Below are 23767 nucleotides of genomic sequence, written 5' to 3'. Positions count from 1 at the left end.
GTCCACATCCCCAGGACCTGTGTGCTGGGTCTGCCTAGACTTCTGCTCTCAGCTTTTCCTTTCATAACTAGTCTGACTAATACCTCCATTCTCATTGGGTATTTCTGCGAGGGGTGCAGAGGCTGCTGTTCTATCTTCTTATGCCATATGCTGGATTAGTACTTGATTGTGGGGAAGAAGTTTTCTACAGCTCTAAACCTCTATAGTTTCTCACAGAAAAATTGAACTAGGCCCAATTCATGACGGGAAGCCTCGCCTACATCTGGCTGATTAGCAGCTGTCAGACAATGGATTAGGATGCCTTTTAGGGTTTTGGATTTAGGATAACAGCAGGTAATTTAGGAAAGCTGACTCACTTGTTTCACCTCTCTCTTCAAACCTTTATCTTTGAAACCAGACTTTTGCTTTGGAAACATTGTTTCTGTTTATCTAGTATTGGTTTTTATGGTACTAATAATAGAGTAACCAGGGTATTGAAAGAGCGGTTCTCCATTGGGTGCAAGCAGCAAACTACATTATTTTTTTTCTCACTGTCCCTTTAGACAAAATCTGTGGATTAGTTTTTCCTTGTTTTTGGCTGAAATTTTGGGCAGGGTCCTAACTTTGCAGACACTTTTTGATAATTAAAAAGTCCACTAGTCGCTTTTAGCCCCAAGATACATAATTAACATTTGCTGTCCAGTTTAAATATCAGCATGGCAATACTAAAACATAATATTATATTAGCCTGGAAAGCCAACAGGGGAGGAGAGATTTATGGTAGATTTCTCCTTCCAGATGAAGTTGTCTCCTTTCAGGGGACAAATAAATTCTCTGTGTGGTCTTCTTAGAGCCTCTTGCTGTAGATTGAGATGCAGGAGAAATTCTGTCTCCCCACCCCCAATTAAAAACACTTTCTAGAGAAAACTCTTCTGTCCCTTTAACTTCAAATGTTTTATACCCTAGAGTTGGGTGATGGGCTAAGGCTGACCTGCCAGTTTCAAAACCACATAGGCAGCTTAGCCTCTCTCTGTGTAACGTGAAGGTCCTTGGCATCTGGTGTTTTGTTCTTGGTCTTTATGTCTTGGAAAAAACTGAATGAGAAAGAGTCACAAATAAGATTCCATTAACAAATTAATTTTGGCCAGTGCTATATATTTTACAAAGTGTTTTCACATGTATTGAATTCATTTGTTTTGTAGTAATTCTATGAAGTACACAGGACAAAAAAATGAGACTCAGATAGGTTAACCGGCTTGTAGTGTATGAGGCTAGGGAGATATTAATGGTGGAAGCTGGATTGAAACCTAAGTCTCATAGCTTTAGTCTGGTTTAGGAGTTATCCTAGTGGAGTGGAAATATAGTAAGTTTTAAAATGGGCCCAAATCCAGCTTTACTCATTATTATCTTGTAACTTTTATACAAATTTCTTAAACTTTCTGATCCTTAATTTCCTAATGTAAAATGGAGATAATACCATCTTTATCCAGGATTTTGATGCAGATGAAATGATATAAATGCAATGCTGCGGATCTTGTTAAAACGCAAGTCTGGATGGCACCTGAGATTCTGAGTTTCTAAAGGCTCCCAGGTGATGCTGATGCTGCTGGTCAACCATGAATGGCAAGAGCATCATTCATTTCCAGCACTTGGTACACAGGAGATGTGTAGAGAAAAGAAAGAGAGATGAGACGGTTGTGTCTATGTAGAAAAGGAAGACATAAGAAACTCTATTTTGACCTGTACCCTGAACAATTGCTTTGCCCTGAGATGCTGTTAATCTGTAACTTTGCGCCCACCTTGAGCTTATAAAAACATGTGTTGTATGGAATCAAGGTTTAAGGGATCTAGGGCTGTGCAGGATGTGCCTTGTTAACAAAATGTTTACAGGCAGTATGCTTGGTAAAAGTCATCGCCATTCTCCGTTCTCGATAAACCAGGGGCACAATGCACTGCCGAAAGCCGCAGGGACCTCTGCCCTGGAAAGCCGGGTATTTGTCCAAGGTTTCTCCCCATGTGATAGCCTGAGATATGGCCTCGTGGGATGGGAAAGACATGACCGTCCTCCAGCCTGACACCCGTGAAGGGTCTGTGCTGAGGAGGATTAGTAAAAGAGGAAGGCCTCTTGCAGTTGAGGTAAGAGGAAGACCTCTGTCTCCTGCCTGCCCCTGGGAACTGAATGTCTCCGTATACAACCCGATTGTACATTTGTTCTATTTTGAGATAGGAGAAAAACCGCCCTGTGGCAGGAGGCGAGACATGTTGGCAGCAATGCTGCTCTGTTACTCTTTACTCCCCTGAGATGTTTGGGTGGACAGAAGCATAAATCTGGCCTACGTGCACATCCAGGCATAGTACCTTCCCTTGAACTTATTTGTGACACAGATTCCTTTGCTCACATGTTTTCTTGCTGACTTTCTCCCTACTATCACCCTGCTCTCCTACTGCATTCCTCTTGCTGAGATAGTGAAAATGGTAATCAATAATGAGGGAACTCAGAGACCGGTGCCAGTGTAGGTCCTCCGTATGCTGAGTGTCGGTCCCCTGGGCCCAATGTTCTTTCTCTACATTTTGTCTCTGTATCTTGTTTCTTTTCTCAGTCTCTCATCCCACCTGATGAGATATACCCACAGGTGTGGAGCGGCTGGCCCCCTTCAGAGACGCTCAGTAAATGTGTGTTTCCTTCTCCTTCCTGAATAGTCCATCTGCTCTGCTCTCCATCTGACTTTAGGATCCACTAACTTGTTATTTGGAACGTACTCATAGGTAACACAGAATTCACATTTAAAGGACATACATACACAAACTCCTCATCTGGTCCTCTTTGAGTCAGTTGGAGGGCAGAACGTAGCAGTATCATAATTCGGGCTCTCCATAATATGGCACCAGCAGCACGAACATAAGAAAAGCTACCTAGATCATAGGGGATGCTGGATTCCAGGTTCTCAGACAACAACTTTATCTTCACTGAGCTAAGAAATAAGTGGAGGGCTTGCCAGAAAGAATTTAAAAGATTGTTTTTAGAGTTATTTTAAAGAAATGAGACGATTGTTACAAATACAGAGATAGCTTATGACACCGTACAGGATGGCCAAAAGCCATACACCAGTTATACTTTTGATAATAATTTTTCAATTATGATTTACTGAGGAGGGAAAGACAAAAATATTTTCAAACCCAAAGCCTAAGCTCCGCTCCTGAGCACATCTGTTTGAATTCTGACATGGCAGCATATTGGCATGTGTTTAAGCTTATTAATCCTTAAGAAGGTGTAAAGGGATCATGGAAAAATCTTTTTTTGCCTGTAAAGAGCTGCAAATTTTGCCTTTAATATTCAGTTCCTTTGTGTCATAATCGAGTGGCATCTTCAGTTGTCAGCAGCTTAAAAGATAAACTTAATTTGAAGAGGGAGGGGAATTTCTTTAATATATTTATTATATAAATGTATATAATTTTTAAGTTGCCTTTTTAATGCTTATTTGGGATACTTGATCTTTCCTCTTGAGTAAAAGCCCCTTGGCTATTAACAAACTGGGCATATTAGCGACTGAACTAGGCTGAGATGAAGTAGAATGAATCCCTTCCCTAGGTGGACACAATCAGAAGACTCCATCCCTTTTCCCCAGGTGGCTGTGGTCTGTGTGGCTTACAGTGTGTAGGAAGGAACATTGACGTATTGAGCACATGCAGTGGAAAAAAAAAAAAAACCAACAGGGATAAAATAGTTTGTGGTATAGGAAAGCACATTTTGTTTATTAATAGAAAAGACTAGAATATGCAGTAATTTTCTTGCAAAAGTAACTGAAATTTATAGAAGTTAGAAGAGTGCAACAGAACAATTTGTTGTCCCTGGAAATTTTTTCATTACCAATAAATGCAGACCATAATAACATGTTTGCTATATTTTTCCATTGCAAAAGCAATACTTATAAAACAATATTTGGAAATATAGAAAGTTAGTGAAAATGTATCCATATTTTTGGCATTCAAAGGCAACTAAGTTTAACATTTTGTAATGTTTCTTTTCTGCCTTTTCTTTGAAAAAAAAATTGGTTTCTGAAAATATTTTTGACCAGAATGTGTGGGTTGATGGCCTCAGACCCACCAAAAAATGAGGTCATTGACCCCACTATAATAAGACAGGGCTATCTGCCTGTAGTTTCCAAGGAAGGTAAAGTCTCAGCAAATAAATTCTCAATGTCTTACACTCCTTGTCAAACATTGTAACCCTTTTATTCTACTTTATTTTATTATTATTATTTTTTTAGATAGAAACTCGCTCTGTAGACCAGGCTGGAGTACAGTAGTGCTATCATAGTTCACTGCAGTGTCAAATTCCTGGGCTCTAGCCGTCCTCCAGCCCCAGCCTTCCGAGTAGCTGGGTGCAGATGCATGCCACTTCACGTGGCTAACTTTAAAAAATTGTTTAAAGTCTCTCTATGTTGCCCAGGCTCAGTGTGACTCTTTTATAGGTTCTTCCTGTTTTATGGGCACACTCTGAGCTCTATCTAGGATGTGTTATTGGTCCCTCTTTTGAAATAGCCTTCTTGATGTTTACCCTTTCTTGAGACTACCGAGTCAGCTCTGCCCCAGCCCCTGCTGAGTATCATGAAATTTCCCCTGTATCCCTGACTCGGAGGAGGAACCTCTTCCCCTCCTGACCACACACACAAAATTTTTGCAAGGGTCTTAATTAGAACTCTTGAGTGAAAGCAAACCCATAATTTTCATGAGTTAAAAAACTGGTAATCCCCAACCTCTGGCTGGTGAGCACCCTCCTTCCTTCCTGAAATATGGACTTTATAAACAATAAGGTCACATTTGAAAAATGTGAACTCTTCTAAGTTCATGGTTTTGTTTTTCACAGAAGAAGTAACATGGTATATGGAAGAGTCAGCTTCATCATCTTCTTTTAATTAATTTTTAGCTATGCTCTGAAACCAGTTTTACAGAATTTAATTGGCCCTGTGTATTACTAAGTATTTGTATTTGTTGAATGCTTTGGACATTATTTTTCATCAACTTTATTGAGGCAAAATTTATATACAAAACATCTTCTAGCTGGAAGAGTTTCAGCAATTGTATGCTCCTGTGTAAGCAACATTCCCACAACTAAGATACATAATATTTCCATTACCCCAAATTTCCCTCAGGTCTCTTTGAAGTCAGTCCCCACCTATATCCCACCTTAACTCTAGGCAATGACTGATCTTCTCCCTGTCAACATAGTTTTGCCTCTGCTAGAATTTTGTATAAATACAATTATCCAGTATGGACTCTTTTATATATGGTTTCTTGAATTTGTTGTAATAATTTTGAGATTCTTCCATGTTTTTGTGTCTTGCAGTGTGTTGTTATGGTGTTACTTTTTATTGCTGAGTAATGTTCCATTGTAGGGTTATATTACAATTTCTTTACTCATCTGTTTTTGGACACTTGGATTGTTTCCATTCTGGCCATTGTGATTAGAGCTGCTATGATTACTTGTGGACATGTCTTTGTGTGGACATGTTTTCTATTTGGTAAATACACTGAAGTGGAATTTGCCATCTGTACATCCTCTTTGGTGTCTTTTTGTCTTATGCCATTTTCTAATTAGATTTTAAAAATATTTTAGCTGTTAAGTTTTGAGAGTTTAATAATATATTCAAAATACTACTCAGATATGTGGTCTACAAATATTTTCTCCCAGCTTGCGACTTTCATCTTTTTAACAGTCCTTGATAGACCAAAAGTTTTTAATTTGATCAAGTCAAATTTATTAACTTTTTCTTTTATAGATTGCACTTTCAGTGTCAAACCTAACAACTCTGCCTAGCCCTGGATCCTGAAGATTTTCTCCTATTTAAAAACAAGGCTTTATAGTTTGACATTTTACTTTGAGTCCATGGTCCATTTTGAGTTAATTTTTGTATGATATGTAAAACTTAGGTTGAGGTTTTTGGCTACTGACATCCAATTACTCCCGTACCATTTGTTGAAAAGATTATTCTTCTTTTATTAAATCGCTTTTGTACTTTTGTCAAAAATCAGTTGGGTATATTTGCATGGGTTTGTTACTGGGTTCTCTATTCTCTTCCATTGATTCGTGTGTCTATCTCTTTGCCCATGTGACACTGTCTTGATTACTGTAGCTACACAGTAAATTTTGAAATTGGGTGGACTTATTTTTCCCAATTTATTCTTCTCTTTCAAAATTGTTTTAGCTACTCTATTTCCTTTGCCTTTTCCTATAAACTTTTGTTTACATCTGTAACAAATATTGCAATATAGGAATTGCATTAAACCTAAACATCAATTTGGAAAAAATTGACATCTTTGTTGTATTGAGTTTTTCAATCTATGAAGATGGTGAAGTTTCTTCATTTATTTAGATCTTGTTTGGTCTTTCATCAGCATTTGAAGTTTTCAACAAATAAGTCTTGTACTTTTTTTTTTTAGCTCTACACCTAAGTATTTAATTTTTGGGGACATTATAAATAATACTGTTCTTATAAATGTGGTGTTTCCATGTTCATTGCTAATATATGGAAATACAATTAATTTGTATAAGTTTATCATGTATATTGCACCCTTGATAAACTCACTTTTTAATTCTAGGAGTTTCTTATAGAGTCCTTGGAATTTTCGATGTATACAATAATGTAATCTTTAAATAGAGACTTTTATTTCTTTTTTAAAAATTACCTGTATGCTTGTTTCCTTTTCTTGCCTTATTGTAGTGGCAAATACTTCCAGCGTTATGTTGAGTAAGAGTGAATATTCCCTTTGTTTCCAGTCTTTTGGAAAATGCGTTGTCTTTTATTATTAAGTGTGATGTTAACTCTAGGTTTTGTGTGGATGCTTTTAATCATATTGAAGAAGTTTCTTCTATTCCTACTTTTCTGATTTTTTTATTTACCACCAATGAGTAGTCAATGCTTTTTCTGAACTGATCAAGATGATCATATAATTTTTCTTCTTTAGCCTGTTGATATGGTAGATTACACTGACTAACTTTTCTAATATTAAACCATCTCTGGATCCCACTTAGTAATGATACAGAATTCTTTACATATATTTCAGAAGTTTTTGCTAATATTTTGTTTAGGATTTTTGTATCTGTATTCATGGAAGACATCATTCTATAATTTTCTCATGCTGTCCTTGTCTGGTTTGATACCAAGATAATATTAACCTCATAAATGAATTAAGAAGTATTCTCTTTTCTTCTACTTTCTGAAAAAAATTGTGGAGAATTGGCATCAAGATGTTTGATAGAATTCTCCAGCAAAATACTCAGGGATTAGAGATTTCTTTATCGAAAATTTTAAAGTTAAAAATTTAATTTTCTTTAGAATTATATGGCGATTCAAATTATCTGTATTATGTTAGGTGTTTTGTGATAGTTTGTGTTTTCTGAGGAATTAGTCCATTTCATCTAAGTTGTCAGATTTATGTGTGTAGCATGTATTACGTCTGTAGTGATACCCCTTTTCTCTTTCCTGATATTGGTAGTTTGTATCTTGCCTCTTTGTTTTCTTTTCTTGACAAATCTTTGTAAATTCAATTTTTTTTAGTCTTGACAAAGCTTTGTCAATTTATTAATTTTTTTACCAGTTTTTTGATTCTGTGTGTGTATATTCCATTTTTATCCTCATCGTGTTTTTATCGTCCTTAAAATCCTTGTGTACAGCTATAACTACTTTAAGGTTCTTGTCTGCTAATTCTATTATTTCTGTCTTTCTGCATCTGTTTGTATTGACTTATTTTTCTCTTGTTATGGCTTATACTTTCCTGATCCTTTGCATTTTAAATAATTTTTGTTAGGATGTTAGACATTATAAATATTTTATTGAAAGTCTAGATTTTGGGCTGGGCGTGGTAACTCATGCCTGTAATCCCAGCACTTTGGGAGGCCGAGGCGGGCAGATCACGAGGTCAGGAGATCGAGACCATCCTGGCTACCACAGTGAAACCCCGTCTCTTCCAAAGATATAAGAAATTAGATCTTAGGCATCGCGTCATAGAGGAACTACATCTTCCAGAACCCTCGCGCCCTGCGTCGTGCTGGCACTTTTACCGGCCGGGCCTTAGAGCGGAGCCTGTAGCCAGGCGCCATCTTTGACGCTGGCAGTCTTGGTTTTCTGCTAGTGCTGCTGCTGCTGGGAGGACGACGGACGGCAGCGGCCAAGCAAGAGGAAAGACGTGGCAGCAAGCGGGAGCCGGGGATAGTGTCATCGGTTCGGGTCCCACTACTTTGGAGCTTGTCTCAAACTCCACATACAGAAAGCCACCGACCTTATTCCGGTATCCTACACCCATTCCCCACTCTCATTACACTCCCACCCCTGGCCTTCAGCGTGGGAGTCAAGAGCAACAGGGACACTTCCGTACTCCTTGTAGGATTGGTGAAACCGTAATGAAGAACACCCCTAAACTCCCATAATCGGTGCAGATTCCTGTGGGGAAGGCCTATATTGTTGACATCTTCCAGGCCTTGGTTCTGGACCTTGAGAAGGAGGCTGTGGAACTGGAGATAGTGATGCTTTTTAGGATTTGGGGATATTCCCTGCCCAAAAAATTCCTGGAAAATTGACTAGTATTAAGTGTGAAGAAATCTTGAAGACCAGAAATTGGATCTTACTGAAAAACTGATTTTTTTTTGTTTTTTTAAAAATTATATTGTTCAGCTATGGAAGGTGGATTTTTTTTCATGATCCTTTGACTCTCGAGTTCGTCTTTAAATGAACTCTTTTTTTTGTTTTTTTTTTGTTTTGTTTTTGAGGAGATAACTAACCCTAGCTGTCTCCAGTCTGACAAAGGTTATTTGAATGGACTTAATCTCCCAGTAGTTGGGAGATGTTTTAAAAACACATGCTGTGTTTGAATTGTGGCTGAGAGGTTTTCTTGGCAATGTGAGGAGGAAAATTTTTTCTGCCTCATTATTATTAATTCATGGATTGAGTGTTGGTTCGACCTACAGGCGTAATAGATTGGAACTCAGTGAAGACACAGACGTTCCTGTTGAGAGCAACCAGCTAATGATTACAGTTTAAAGACAATTTCTGTGATCAAGTTGTCATTTGGAAGATTAAACCCATTTCACGAAGACTTGGAGCCTGGTCCTTGCTTTCAGGAAGCAGTGGCTTGTTTCAAGAAGCCACTTCTGATCTAAGAATCTACCCAGCATGCCTAATCAAGGAGAAGACTGCTATTTTTTTTTCTATTCTACATGTACCAAAGGTGACAGCTGCCCGTTCCGTCACTGTGAAGCTGCACTAGGAAATGAAACTGTTTGCACATTATGGCAAGAAGGGCGCTGTTTTCGACGGGTGTGCAGGTTTCGGCACATGGAGATTGATAAAAAACGCAGTGAAATTCCTTGTTATTGGGAAAAACAGCCAACAGGATGTCAAAAATTAAACTGCGCTTTCCATCACAATAGAGGACGATATGTTGATGGCCTTTTCCTACCTCCGAGCAAAAGTGTATTGCCCACTGTGCCTGAGTCACCAGAAGAGGAAGTGAAGGCTAGCCAACTTTCAGTTCAGCAGAACAAATTGTCTGTCCAGTCCAATCCTTCCCCTCAGCTGCGGAGCGTTATGAAAGTAGAAAGTTCCGAAAATGTTCCTAGCCCCAAGCATCCACCAGTTGCAATTAATGCTGCAGATGATGATGAAGATGATGATGATCAGTTTTCTGAGGAAGGTGATGAAACCAAAACACCTACCCTGCAACCAACTCCTGAAGTTCACAATGGATTACGAGTGACTTCTGTCCGGAAACCTGCAGTCAATATAAAGCAAGGTGAATGTTTGCATTTTGGAATAAAAACTCTTGAGGAAATTAAGTCAAAGAAAATGAAGGAAAAATCTGAGGAGCAAGGTGAGGGTTCTTCAGGAGTTTCCAGTCTTTTACTCCACCCTGAGCCTGTTCCAGGTCCTGAAAAAGAAAATGTCAGGACTGTGGTGAGGACAGTAACTCTCTCCACCAAACAAGGAGAAGAACCCTTGGTTAGATTGGGTCTTACTGAGAGACTGGGGAAACGAAAATTTTCGGCAGGCAGTGACAGTGATCCTCCATTAAAGCGTAGCCTGGCGCAGAGGCTAGGGAAGAAAGTTGAAGCTCCAGAAACTAACACTGACGAAACACCAAAGAAAGCTCAAGTTTCCAAGTCTCTTAAGGAGCGATTAGGCATGTCAGCTGATCCAAATAATGAGGACGCAACAGATAAAGTTAATAAAGTTGGTGAGATCCGTGTGAAGACATTAGAAGAAATGCTTCTTGAAAGAGCCAGTCAGAAACATGGGGAATCGCAAACTAAACTCAAGACAGAAGGACCTTCAAAAACTGATGATTCTACTTCAGGAGCAAGAAGCTCCTCCACTATCCGTATCAAAACCTTCTCTGAGGTCCTGGCTGAAGAAGAACATAGGCAGCAGGAAGCAGAGAGACAAAAAAGCAAAAAGGATACAACTTGCATGAAGCTAAAGACTGATAGTGAAATTTAAAAAACAGTAGTTTTGCCACCCATTGTTGCCAGCAAAGGACAATCAGAGGAGCCTGCAGGTAAAACAAAGTCCATGCAGGACGTGCAGATGAAGACGCTGGAAGAAATTAAACTGGAGAAGGCACCGAGGGTGCAGCAGAGCTCTGAGAGCAGCACCAGCTCCCCGTCTCAACATGAGGCCACTCCAGGGGCAAGGTTGCTGCTGCGAATCACCGGAAGAACATGGAGGAAAGAAGAGAAGAAACTTCAGAAAGGAAATGAAGTTGATTTTCAGAGCAGTATTAGAATAGAAGCTACAGAGGCTTCAGTTGAGACCACAGGAGTTGACATCACTAAAATTCAAGTCAAGAGATGGGAGAGCATGAGAGAGATGCGCATGCGGAAACAGCAGGAGAGGGAAAAATCCGTCTTGACACCTCTTCAGGGAGATGTAGCCTCTTGCAATACCCAAGTGGCAGAGAAACCAGTGCTCACTGCTGTGCCAGGAATCACATGGCACCTGACCAAGCAGCTTCCCACAAAGTCATCCCAGAAGGTGGAGGTAGAAACCTCAGGGATTGGAGGCTCATTATTGAATGTGAAATGTGCAGCACAGACCTTGGAAAAAAGGGGTGAAGCTAAACCCAAAGTGAACGCAAAGCAATCTGTGGTTAAAGTTGTGTCATCCCCCAAATTGGCCCCAAAACGTAAGGCAGTGGAGATGCACCCTGCTGTCACTGCCGCTGTGAAGCCACTCAGCTCCAGCAGCGTCCTACAGGAACCCCCAGCCAAAAAGGCAGCTGTGGCTGTTGTGCCGCTTGTCTCTGAGGACAAATCAGTCACTGTGCCTGAAGCAGAAAATCCTAGAGACAGTCTTGTGCTGCCTCCAACCCAGTCCTCTTCAGATTCCTCACCCCTGGAGGTGTCTGGCCCTTCCTCATCCCAAATGAGCATGAAAACTCGCCGACTCAGCTCTGCCTCAACAGGAAAGCCCCCACTCTCTGTGGAGGATGATTTTGAGAAACGAATGTGGGGGATTTCAGGAGGCAAATTGGAAGCTGAGATTGACCTGGATCCTGGGAAAGACGAAGATGACCTTCCGCTTGAGCTATGAGAAATGATTGATAGCTGAAGGTGGTAGTGAGGACACTTTAAAAAAAAATCGCCAAAAAACTGGACTTAGTTTCATCTATTGTAACATTTACCTGAGATGATCATTTCTTTAGTCTAGAATTTGCCCCAAATCAGAAGTATACCTCTGAATTATCTGTATGTGTCCTGGATTCCTTGGGGTCAGATTTTTTAAGTTACTTTATAACCATTTTGTCCATTTGATGCCATTGTTTATCATCTTTTGAGAAAAAAGTTCTGTCATACCCTTCTCTCCACAAAAAAGAGACTGAGAGGGAGATCAAGTGAAAGGGTGCAAGCGAACTTCGTGACTCCTTGAGGTGTTTGTCAGTTTTGGCTTTTTTCTCCTTTGTTGTATTCTTTATGTGTTGTCTTGATGTACTTAATATTACCTGAGTTTGAAATGGATGAAGACAGCTGCTACCATTAAGGACCAAATTTTATGCTACCACTAAACAAAAATACCCACTCAGTCTGTGTTAAATTGTATGTCTTTTTAAAGGTATTTAGAGATTCAACTAAGCTTTAAAGAGGGCTGAGCAGCTCAGGAAGCCTGTAATGTGGGCATAACTCTTTGGACCTGATCTTGATGCTTCTGCTGCTCTGTTGGCCTCTGAAGAGCAATATCTAATTTATTATTACTGTAATTTTTTAAAAGGCTTTAAAGTGCCTCAGGGGTCCCCTGAAACTAATTTTCTATTTCTGGGATTCCCTGGATTCATTATATGAGACGGTGACATGATTAGAGGAATTCTTTTTTAGTATGAAAATTGTCCCTTTTCTTCTTCAGTACTTGCCTCCTTGCTGGCATTGAATTAACACAGGGACAAAATTTGGTTAATTTTTTATTTCTAATTCTCCCAACAAACCCCTGTTGCCCAGTATTTATTTGGTGGCCTTTAACCACCTGAGGGAAAAAATGAGCTTATTCAAGCTGCCAATATTTATCTATGGGCTGTAGCAGTACACTGAATTGTACTGTGCCAGGGATATTGAGATGCTCTGGGGGTGTATTGTATACCTGCCAGTTTTCTTCATTTCTGAATTGAGTTTTCTTTTCTTGATGTTGGTTTCCTTCATATCACCTCAAGGTTTAGATTTGTGAAGGAATAAGCATGATGGAAATAATAGTCTTGAAAGGAGATATGTTGTATATAATCAGGAGGAAGAGGAAGGAAGGACTTACCCATTTTGATATTTTGCTGTAGGTGGCCAGTTCTGTTTCTCATAGGGAAATCTGACCCACCTGTCATGTTGGCTCCTAAGGAACTGCTGCTGTAAGCGGCTCATCAAGAGTTGAACTTCACGTAGCCTTGTTGGGAATATGGAAAAGGAAGAAAGCCACAGGACTGCCCGTTCAGTCTTGTTAAGATTGGGATGATTCTGCACAAGCAAAAATGACTCGAAATTTATGTATCGACACACCTGTACCAATCCATCTTCAGCTGACTGAATGTTGTATGATAGCCCTTCTCCAAAGCAGGGGTAGAATGTTCAGGTTTCGCCACGGATTTTCTACTTATTTCGCTTTTGGAATCAGCTTACAGATTCCAGGTCCCTTTTGCATATATTCTTTATTCTTTTGCTTTTTTAAAAAATAAACTTGTATTAGTCAATGTCTCATGTTCCGCATTATTTGAACCATTTGCCCTTACAGAAAGAGAAATACTTGTTTGTGTTTTAAATAAAACTGATGTAGGAAAAAAAAGAAAGAAAGAAAGAAATTAGCCAGGCGTGGTGGTGGGTGCCTGTAGTCCCAGCTACTTGGGAGGCTGAGGCAGGAGAATGGCATGAACCTGGGAGGCGGAGGTCGCAGTGAGCTGAGATCGTGCCACTGCACTCCAGCCTGGGCAGCAGAGCAAGAGCCCGTCTCAAAAAAAAAAAAAAAAAAAAAAAAAGAAAGTCTAGATTTTGTAGTCTTCCTCTGGAAAGCCGAATTTTGTTTTGCCAGGGAGTTAAGTTACTTACCATTCAACCTGATCCTTTTTAAGCGTATTTTTAACTTTGGGAGTATGCGTCTAGAGTAAGTTTTTCTTTAGGGCTAATTTAATTATCCTTTTGAAGCACCCCTCTTCAGGAGGCTCGAGGAAATAGTCAGGGTGGTCAGCAATGCCTCCATTCTGGCTGGCTGCAACTCAACCCCCAGCTCACAAATCCCAGTAGATGTTTTTGCCTGGCCTCATAGAGTTTCATTTCATGCATATGTAGCCTAATATTCAATGAAGGACTCAGGATAGCTGCCTGTATAGATTTCTGGAGTTCTTTCTCTCTGTGCCTCACATTTCAGCTCTTTTAGCTCCTTTAACTCTGATCTCTGTCTATTAAATTCAGTAAGTTGGATCTGCCTTGTCATGGTTCCTCCTCTCTTACTGCAGTCTTGGAAGTGCCTACATCCAGAAAGCCATGTTGGTTCTAGGGCTTACCTCATTTCTTTTCCTGTTCTGAAGACTCACACTTCTGTGCTGTGTCTGTTTTCTAACGTCTGAAAACAGCTGTCTCATGTATTTTGTCCAATTTCCTAGCTGTTTACAGCAGAGAGACAGATTTGGTACCAGTTATTCTATCACATTGAGAAGTGATAGTCCCTAAACTTGCTCTAAACATGTTTAGATTTAATGTGAACAACTAATGTTTCCATTTTCAGTTTCTCTTAGCAGTTTTCAGGAGCTTCAATCCGTTAATTCTCAAATACATCCATAAATCACTTGGAATATCTTAATGCATCGTATGAAAGATAATTCCTCCTCTGTACCCATCATCACCACTCTTCCTTTAAATTGTGGGATATGTTTTTCTGAGACTGTGGCTTTAGTGTGTACGAGAAAAATTCAGTTGTTATCCCCTCATTTTGGGGAGTAAAAACCATAAGAATGAGGAGCATTATAGTATCTAATCTTGTCCAACAAAAACCTAGGTAACTTTGGAAGTTTTCTTCTCTCTCCCCCACTCTCCCACTTCTATGTGTGTATAAGTGTGTTTATTGAATAAAGGGCCTTTTATTTTTATTTATTTATTTATTTGAGATGATGTCTCACTGTCATCCAGGCTGGAGTGCAGTGGTGTGATCTCAGCTCACTGCAGCCTCCACCTCCCGGGTTCAAGTGATTCTTCTGCCTCAGCCTCCCTAGCAGTTGGGACAGACTACAGGCACATCCCACCATGCCCAGCTAATTTTTTGTATTTTTATTAGAGACAGGGTTTCACTTGTTGGCCAGGCTGGTCTTGAACTCCTGACCTCAGGTGATCCACCTGCCTTGGCCTCCCAAAGTGCTAGAATTACAGGCGTGAGCCACTGCCTCAGGCTGAATAAAGAGCCTTTTAGATAATGTCTTGCCTGACAAGTTTAAAACAACTTTCTTACCAGATATGCCATAATAAAAATCTCCGAGAAATTTTCCTTAGGCTACATCTCAATGGGCCATTTAATACTATATCAATAAACTTTATTACATAATAAGATCTTGGTGTTTATCAGAAAGGGATTTGAGCCAGGGTGTTTTAAGTTGGTTAGTATCTTGAGTGAGAAAGATCTCTGTTTTCATTAGCCTTCTCAGAAAAAAATTCCCCCTATTTATCAGGAATGCAAATGTTTCAGATTGAAGTGGGTACCCAGACGTAGCTCAACATTGCACAGACAGGTGCCAAGGGGAATCTGTTTCCTTTTCTATCTAACTCCAACTCCTTTGAATTTTTTTGACAGGTACTTAGAAAAACTGAGATTGACAAAGTGATACAGTTTGAGTTATATGTTGCCATAGAAAGAGGCAAGTTGGCAAATATTTTGGTAAATCATTTCAAGATAGCTTTGAGGAGGTCCTCAGAGCTTAGTATTATACATAGAGCAAGAGGATTATATGAAGTATGAAGAGAAAATTTCTTCTGATTTTCTAAGGAAGATACTGTTTAAGATCCAAGACTAGAAAACCAGTTGAATAATGTAATAGTAGTGCTTGGGTGAATCAAACCTTTTGGTGTGTTAAGTTTAAATTCTCAGGAGGATCGGGAAATCCATGGAACCAGTTGGCTCCTAATTGTTTACAAGGAGAAAAAAGTCATGCAGAGGTTGAGAATTGCATGGTATTAAAACCTATAGGGTTAAAAAAATTGGAAAAAACTAGTGTGGAGTTTGGAGTATTTCAACTGGTAATCAAATACAGAATGTTATGAGATAGCTGATGAGATATTCTTTCGTTAGATTTCCTCAAATAAATAAAGGCTGTTGATGGTTCCATCAAGACAGTTTTGCATGTAGAGAAATAATTAGCATGTGTTTTATTTCCGTTAACATATGTTCGTAATTGCACCCATACACTTCCTTAGAAGGGGAAAGTTTGCAGGCCTCTGAAATGACATTTGTACTTCCATAGCAGAATTCAAAACCAACACTATAGAAAGCATCTATAGCTGCCTTAAAGAAAAAAATTGGTGAATCAGCCAAGGGTGATGGGAAACATGGGGCCTGATAGACTTGTCATATCTTGTTACAAATGTTCTCAAAAAAGCATTATTCATGTGCCTCTGGTTCCTATGACTAGATATCATATATCACCAAGTCTCTGTCACTGAGGAGCTTATAGCTTAAAAGGGGGACTTTTAAATAAGTGAACACACTAGTAGACATTAATCAGCTCACCAACCCCAAAATATTGGAGCATTAGGAAGAACTGAATTCGAATCTTCGCTCTGGTACTTAAAGTGTGATTATGGGAATGTGTTTTAATTTTAATGAACATCAGTTCCCATCTCAGTTAACAGCAACCAAGCTTCCCGGTAAAAATTCTATGGTTATCTTTTATGTATCGTTCCCCTTGCCTCTTACTGCCAATTTAGCAGCACGTCCAATTGATCCTACTTTCAAACAGACGTGACTACTTCTCTCCCTTTCACAGTGACATCCAAGGCCCCAACATCTATTGCCTAGACAATTGGCCTCCAGTCTACTTCTACTTTTGTCTTCCTCCCCTTGATCCCTGTTCAGTTTTTCTTGGTTGAATAGCCATACTGATCCTTTCAGTATGCATTGGATCACAATACTATCTTGCTCTAACCCCTTCAGGTCCCTCCCATTGCACTGGACTATACAAACTCTTGGCTGGGCGTGGTGGCTCATGCCTGTAATCCCAGCACTTTGAGAGGCCAAGGTAGACAGATCACTTGAGGTCAGGAGTTCGAGACCAGGCTGGCCAACATGGTGAAACCTCATCTCTACTAAAAATACAAAAATTAGTCAGGCAAGGTGGCATGTGCCTGTAATCCCAGCTACTCGGGAGGCTGAGGCAGGAGAATTGCTTGAACCCAGGAGGCAGAGGTTGCAGTGAGCCGAGATCATGACACTGCACTCCAGCCTGGGTGATGGAGTGAGACTCTGTCTAAATCTATCTATCTATCTATCTATCTATCTATCTATCTATCTATCTATCTATCTATCTATCTATCGATATAGATATATCTGGGATTAGTGGTGACCAGCTTCCAAGATGACCCTCAGTGATCCTGCCTGCCTCTGAGTACCCACACTCTTGTGAAGTTCCCTCCCTCACACACTATGCCAGGGTTAGTCTGTTTGACTAACCCTGGTTAGTCAAAAACAAAAACAAGGAAATAAAAAAACCCAAACTCTTCAGTATGCCCTTCAAGGCTCCATGTGACCTTGCCGTGTCTACCTCTTCTGCCTCATCTGAACCTTAGCTCTTTCCACGCCCTTCTCATTCTGCTACAGTCATCTAGTTCTTACTGTTCTATGAGCAGCTCATTTGCTAAGCTCATTTCTTGTCCAAGGAGTGGCTCCATTTCTCGAGCGATTCCCATTTCCACTGGCTGGTTTATCATTATCATATAAGCTCCATGTCTAACTCAAGTGTTACCACTTCAAATGGGTTTTCACCATCCTAGCTAAAATAGCAGCCCCTGTCTCTCTTGCTCTGTTTTATATCTTCATGGCAATATTGCCAACTGAAATTTTATTATTATTATTTAAAAATATTATTTATTTCTTACTAGAAGGTTAGTTCTGTAATGACCAACTTTTCCTGTCTTGTTCACTATTGTTTTCCAAGCACATAATCGATACCCATTAAATATCTGTCAAATGAATACATAATTTTTAATGGGGATGATGAATAAAATATTATTTTTTGAGGAGGGAATAAAAGAACATACGTATATCTATAAATACTACACCTGATCTTAGCCAAAAGGCCGAGAAGCGATACGTATATCTATAAATACTTAAAAAGTATGAAGTACTACAGTATTAATATTCATAGATATATAACTAAAAGGGTTGGATGGTAAACAAAGTACTTGGACATGTTTCTGGTAAGTTTCTCTATGAGCTGGGACATAAGTTTTACATTTAATCCTATTTTCTATGTTAAAGGAGGATAAGTGAGTTTTACCCATTGAACAAATAGACCCATTACTCATATTTCACAATTAGCTGCTTTATGCATATTTGACCAATGTTGCACTTTAAGCAATTACAGATAACACTTAGTCCTGGACTTACAGATGGTTTGACTTATGGATGGGGAACACAGTAGAATATTGTGTTCCCAATAATGCTGCCTATTTACAAAAGCAGCGTTTCCATCCTTTTCATTGGTTAAAAGTGAATAGTTTTTACTAATTAAATTAATATTTAATATTTAATTTGCGTCAATTAAATATGCACAAATTCTGCACAACCCTCAGCCGCCTTTTGCAGATTCTGATATGACAGTTGAGTATTATTATATGAGTAATGATAACTGTCAGGGCCAATGTTGGAAGCAACCATGTGACCTACTAATACAATATTTATCCTCTGTCCCTTTGATTTTCTGTTTAGTAGGCTCTCCAAATTATCACTCATTATGTATCCCAAAGCAGAAATCAGTGTAGGTAGCATTACTAAACTTAGCAAATAAAAATATGGGATGCCAAGTTAAATGTGAATTTCAGAAAAACGGGTGCTTTTCTAGTATAAGTATGTCCTATGCATAAGTATGTAGGGGTACAGTTTTGCTAAAAATTATTTATTGTATATTTGAAATTTAAATTTAGCTGGATATCATGTATTTTATCTGGTAAACATATATATAGGATATAGCCAGTGGCATAATTCCTGATGCCATCACTGGTCCTTTGGCTCAGACCACAGTATTTCTAATATCAGCGGAGCACAGCTAGATTGTTCAACTGTTGCATCTGTTAAGGTGGTTAGAAGATGGTATTTCATGGAACAAGAATATTTACTATGCCTTCCTTTATCTAAGTGCCTTTAATATGTTTCCTTTTATTTGAATAACTTTGAGTGAGAAATAGACATAAAGGAGAGTTTTCCTATGATGCCTGACTAACTCTGAATACTTCCTGGCACTTGTAAGATAAACTTGGTCATGATAAATTAAGTGATCAGTTATTGCTCCCAAGGTTTCTGTCATCTGGGTTTAGGGTCAGAGGTGGATTTTCTGTGAAGTTAAGAAAACTATAGCTTTAGGGCCATCACTCGCATAGGTCACTTCCACGGCCCCGTGCCTAATTTTGTATTCTTTTTCTTAAACGCAAAAAAAGGAGACCTCCCAAACTCTATAAGTGCCATGAAAACCTGCATTCTATCCCCTCATCCCCCACCCATGTCTAGGGATAAACAGTCTAGCATGCTAGCTCTAGATAATTGCTGCTTTGGATAATTTCCAGATAAAATGCCCAAATTGACAAGACAAATGTTTTACATGTAAACAAGTTGCACTTACTTATCTTAGGCCCCCAACAACCTGATTCATTTCAGCTATTGGCTTTTTCTTTTCTCTATGGTCACAGTTATCACAGTATGCTCTCAGGAACATGGGGGCAGAGCTTCAACGTTAAACAGATCTTTCTGTTTTCCTTTCCACTGGGAGATACCTAGTTCAATGTTCCTGTAACCAGTTGTAATATATGCCAATCTCAAAGTTCAATTCTGGCTCTTTAGGAGGGAGCTTTCATCTGAAGACCTGGGATCTTCAGATTATCACTGCGTTGTCACTTCCCCTAATTTAACAGCTGCTTGTTTTGCTTTACTCCAGTCCTCAACCCCCAGATGAGGTAGTAGAGATCCCCTACTGTTTCGTGGAACACCAGCAACATGGACACAAAGGCAAACTCCAGCTTTCCTCACACCTCTTAAAGAGCATCTTGAACCCTACAAGTCTAGATGGCCCTGGCCTATTCCCTGGGGGATATTTTTTCCCCATAGGTAGGGCTGGTGAGATATTATGTTGGAGTAACCCGGGGCCTATTCTTGTACCTCTTCTGTCTTTCTTTGGGTACTTACATTCACTTGGTAATCCCATCTTTTGTCATGGCTCTAAAAACCATCCAAATGTTGACAGCTCCCTAGTTTATATCTGGGAAATAATAGGAGGGTTTAGAGTAAAGAAGTGACCCGATACATGCGTGATTAACACATGCTTAAAGGATCAGCCCCAAATTCTCCCTTGACTCAAAACTTATTCAACTGTCTATCTGGGTGTCCTTTAGGCATCTCAGACATACTGTGATCACAGCTGAGCTCCTGATCTTGCCTCCAAATATGGTCTTTCTGCAGTTTTCCGTATCTCGATAAATGACAACTTCATCTTCCCAGTGTTTCAGGCCAAAAATCTTGGAGTCATTTCTGACTCCTCTGTTATTCTCACGTTAGCTGTTCAAACTATCTAAATAACAGTCTACCTACTAAATACCCTTTGTCTCTACCTTCAGAATATATCCAGAATCTGATCCCTTCTCAGTATCTTCACAGCAAACACCTGGCCCAGGCCACCTCATCTCCTACGTGGCCTTGTAATTGCCTCCTAACTGGTCTCCCTGCTTCTGTTTTCAGCCAGCTTTAGTCTGTACTCAATGTAGCAGTCAAAGCAGTCTTTTCAATACATAAGTCAGAGCATGTTAGTTATCCTCTGCTCAAAAGCCTCCAAGAGCTTCCCACATTAATAGGAATAAAAGCCCAAGTCCTATAATGGCCTGCAAGGTGGTATCTGATCAGACCCTCTGCAATGACTATTGTCCTTGTCTTCTAAAATTGTATCCACCGCCCACTCCCTTCCAGCCTTGCTGACCTTGCTGGTTTTCACAGAAGCCAAACATTTCCCCACTTAGTGCCTTTCTATTGGCTGTTCCATCTGCCTGGATTGCTCATCCTTCAGGTGTGTCTATCTGTGTGTGTGTGTGTATGTGTGTGTGTATACATGCTTACATGCTTCCTTACCTCCTTCAAGTACTTTCTCAAATGTTACCTTCTCAATGATCACCCCATTTAAAATCGAAAACCCCCTCCACAATTGTTAATCCTTGTTTTGATTTTTCTCCATAGCATTCATTACTTCTAAGATAGGTTTTTAAAAATTTTTTATTCTATCTCTTCCAATTAAATATAAGCTCCATGAAATCGGGTTTTTATCTGTTTTCGTTCCTGCTCTATCATTCCTAGCACTCAGAATAGTGCCTGTCACAAGAAATGGAGGGCACTCAACATATATCCATTGAATGCATAAAACAGGATAAGAAAGTCTTAAACATTTGCTTAATGTGTCTTCATCAATCCTTAAAGGTTCAAAAGCACTCAACCCTCTTTCTCTTCTTTGGACTTCCCCTTATGGTGTGTGTGTGTGTGTGTGTGTGTGTGTGTGTGTGTGTGTTTTCCAGCTAAAACCTAATATCCTTGAGTTACACCATTAAGAGAGTTGCAGCTAGCTCTTCAGAAATCTTGTATCTACTGAACTCCAAGAACATCATTTATTCAGTACCCAAGGATGGGACATAGCCAATGATGATGATGGGAACATTTTCAGGAACTGTGCTCACTCACATAGATTTTTGTTCATGGAATAAGTTTCTGAAGGTCTGTTTATCAGGGAAAAACTTCAGTCCTGTATCAACTAACAATCCCATACAGAAGGGTCACTGTTTATATTTCTCCAAAGCCTGGTCAAAAGTAACTTTGACTAATTTGATTAAATTGATTGATAACTCAAAGTAAATCATATCACCAAAACACTTCTCATTCCAATGCTTGATAGTTATGGAATTTGCTGAGACCACCCACTGAATACCTGTTCAAATGAATGGAATCTCACAGAGCACACATAATCATCTCTGACTTTTGTAGCCATAGGGATACATTAATACCTGTGCCTCATACTTAACTGAAAATCACCAGTTGTCTGCTGAGTAGTTTACTGCATGTCAAATCTGAGGTCCAGTGTAATAGACTGTTTTACTACTTCTATTCAGAATTTTCTAATTCATAGACATTCTAATTTTATTTGTCTTTTTCTCTCAAATACCATGATAGGGTGAAAGTTTGAGCTTTTGTATCTTAATGTTTATTGAATATTAAGATACATAGAGAATACTCTACTATACATAAATGCATACCACTCAATGAATTGTCCTTGGATGAACATTGCTGTAAAACTATTCAAGTTAAAAAATAATATTTCCAGTATCCAGAAGTCTTCTGATGTCTCCTCCCCATCACTACTCCCTTCTTCCTCCCCAATGTAACTGTCACGCTCATTCTAACACTGGAGTTCAGTTGTGTCTCTTTTCCAACTTTCTATAAATGAAATCATCTGTATAAATCTTGCATCTGGCTTCTTTTGCTCCATATTATGTTTGTGAAATTCATCTATATTATTGAATATAATAACTGTGGTTCATTCAGTATTACTGCTTCATAGTATTCCACTTTATGAATTTATCACAATATATTGTTTCTAGTTTTTCATTTTTATAAATCATGTTGCTCTGGGCATTCTTGGAAATATTTTTGGTTACCATGATCCCCTTTCTGTTGAATATACACTTTGGAGTGCACTATCTGTGTCATAGGTATGTACATGTTCAACTTTAGTAGATAATGTAAGCAGTTTTCCTAAATCATTGTCCCAATTTAACTCCCACCAGCAATATAAGAGACATCCTATTGCTACATATCCATGTCAGCAGTTAGGATTATCTCTCTTCTTTATTTTAGTTATTCTCCTTGGTAAATAGTAGTAGTATCTCATTGAGGTTTTAATTTGCATTTCTCTGACTACAAATAAGATTGAAAATATGCAGATATCCTTTTCCTGAAGTGTCCACTCAAGTATTTCCTTCTTTTTTCTATTGCATTATTTATCTAGTTATAGTTAATTTGTAAAAGTTTAAAAATTATTTATCTGGATGCAAGTCTTTTGTTAGTTATGTGTGTTGCAAATATCTTTCCTCACTCTGTGGCTTGTTTTTATAGTCTCTACATGGTGTTTGTGTTGAAAAGAAGTTTTTAATTTTAACATCCAATGTATCCATCTTTTCTTATGAACAGTCATTTTTGGTCCCAATTTATCAAATCCTTACCTATCCTAAAGTCTTGAAGGTATTATCTGTGTTATAGTCTTAGATTATCTTCTAATTGATTTATTATTTTCTCTTTCACACTTTTCACAGTTAAATCTACAATCACCCAGAATGGATTTTCATGTGTGGTGGGTGGTAAGGGTCATTTCTTTTTTAAATCGTCAACTTTTTAAAAAAATTATTTTTATACTTTAAGTTCTGGGATATATGTGTAGAACATACAGGTTTGTTACATAGGTATACAAGTGCCACGGTGGTTTGCTGCACCCATCAACCCATCATCTACATTAGGTATTTCTCCTAATGCTATCCCTCCCCTAGCCCCTCTTCCCCTGGCAGGCCCCAGTGTGTGATGTTCCCCTCCTTGCGTCATGTGTTCTCATTGTTCAACTCCCACTTATGAGTGAGAACGCGTAGTGTTTGGTTTTCTGTTCCTGTATTAGTTTGCTAAGAACGATGGTTTCCAGCTTCATCCATGTCCCTGCAAAGGACACGAACTCATCCTTTGTTGTGGCTGCATAGTATTCCATGTTGTATATGTGCCACATTTTCTTTATCCAGTCTATCACCGATGGGCACTTGGGTTGGTTCCAAGTCTTTGCTATTGTGAACAGTGCTGCAATAAACATACATGTGCATGTGTCTTGAATTGACCCAGCATCATTTGTTGAAAAGACTATATTCTGTGTGGATTTCGATTTGAAAATTTTATATAATAAATATTGTATCTATATTTATAACTATGATTTCTCTTTATGTTTGTAAGGCTTAGCAATTAGGATATGCTATCAATTTATCATTTTAAGGCTGATTTTGTCTTTT

General features: G+C 39.0%; 2 protein-coding genes across 9 annotated transcripts in view; both read left to right on the top strand.

Moving 5' to 3' along the window:
* Window positions 1-23767, top strand: part of LOC134758841 (uncharacterized) — a 330244-nt gene that overhangs the window by 122521 nt on the left and 183956 nt on the right. The gene's annotated exons all lie outside the window — the stretch shown is intronic.
* ZC3H11B (zinc finger CCCH-type containing 11B) lies at window positions 8695-13197 on the top strand. Its single transcript, XM_031015754.3, is given in 1 exon segment — window positions 8695-13197. A coding segment is annotated over 1 exon segment (2415 nt). The 5' UTR covers window positions 8695-9149; the 3' UTR covers window positions 11565-13197.

The sequence above is a fragment of the Gorilla gorilla genome, chromosome 1, assembly GCF_029281585.2.
Source record: "Gorilla gorilla gorilla isolate KB3781 chromosome 1, NHGRI_mGorGor1-v2.1_pri, whole genome shotgun sequence".
Classification (NCBI taxonomy): Eukaryota; Metazoa; Chordata; class Mammalia; order Primates; family Hominidae; genus Gorilla; species Gorilla gorilla.
The sequence above is the reverse complement of the archived record's forward strand: the minus strand, read 5'-3'. Positions and strand labels throughout refer to the sequence as shown.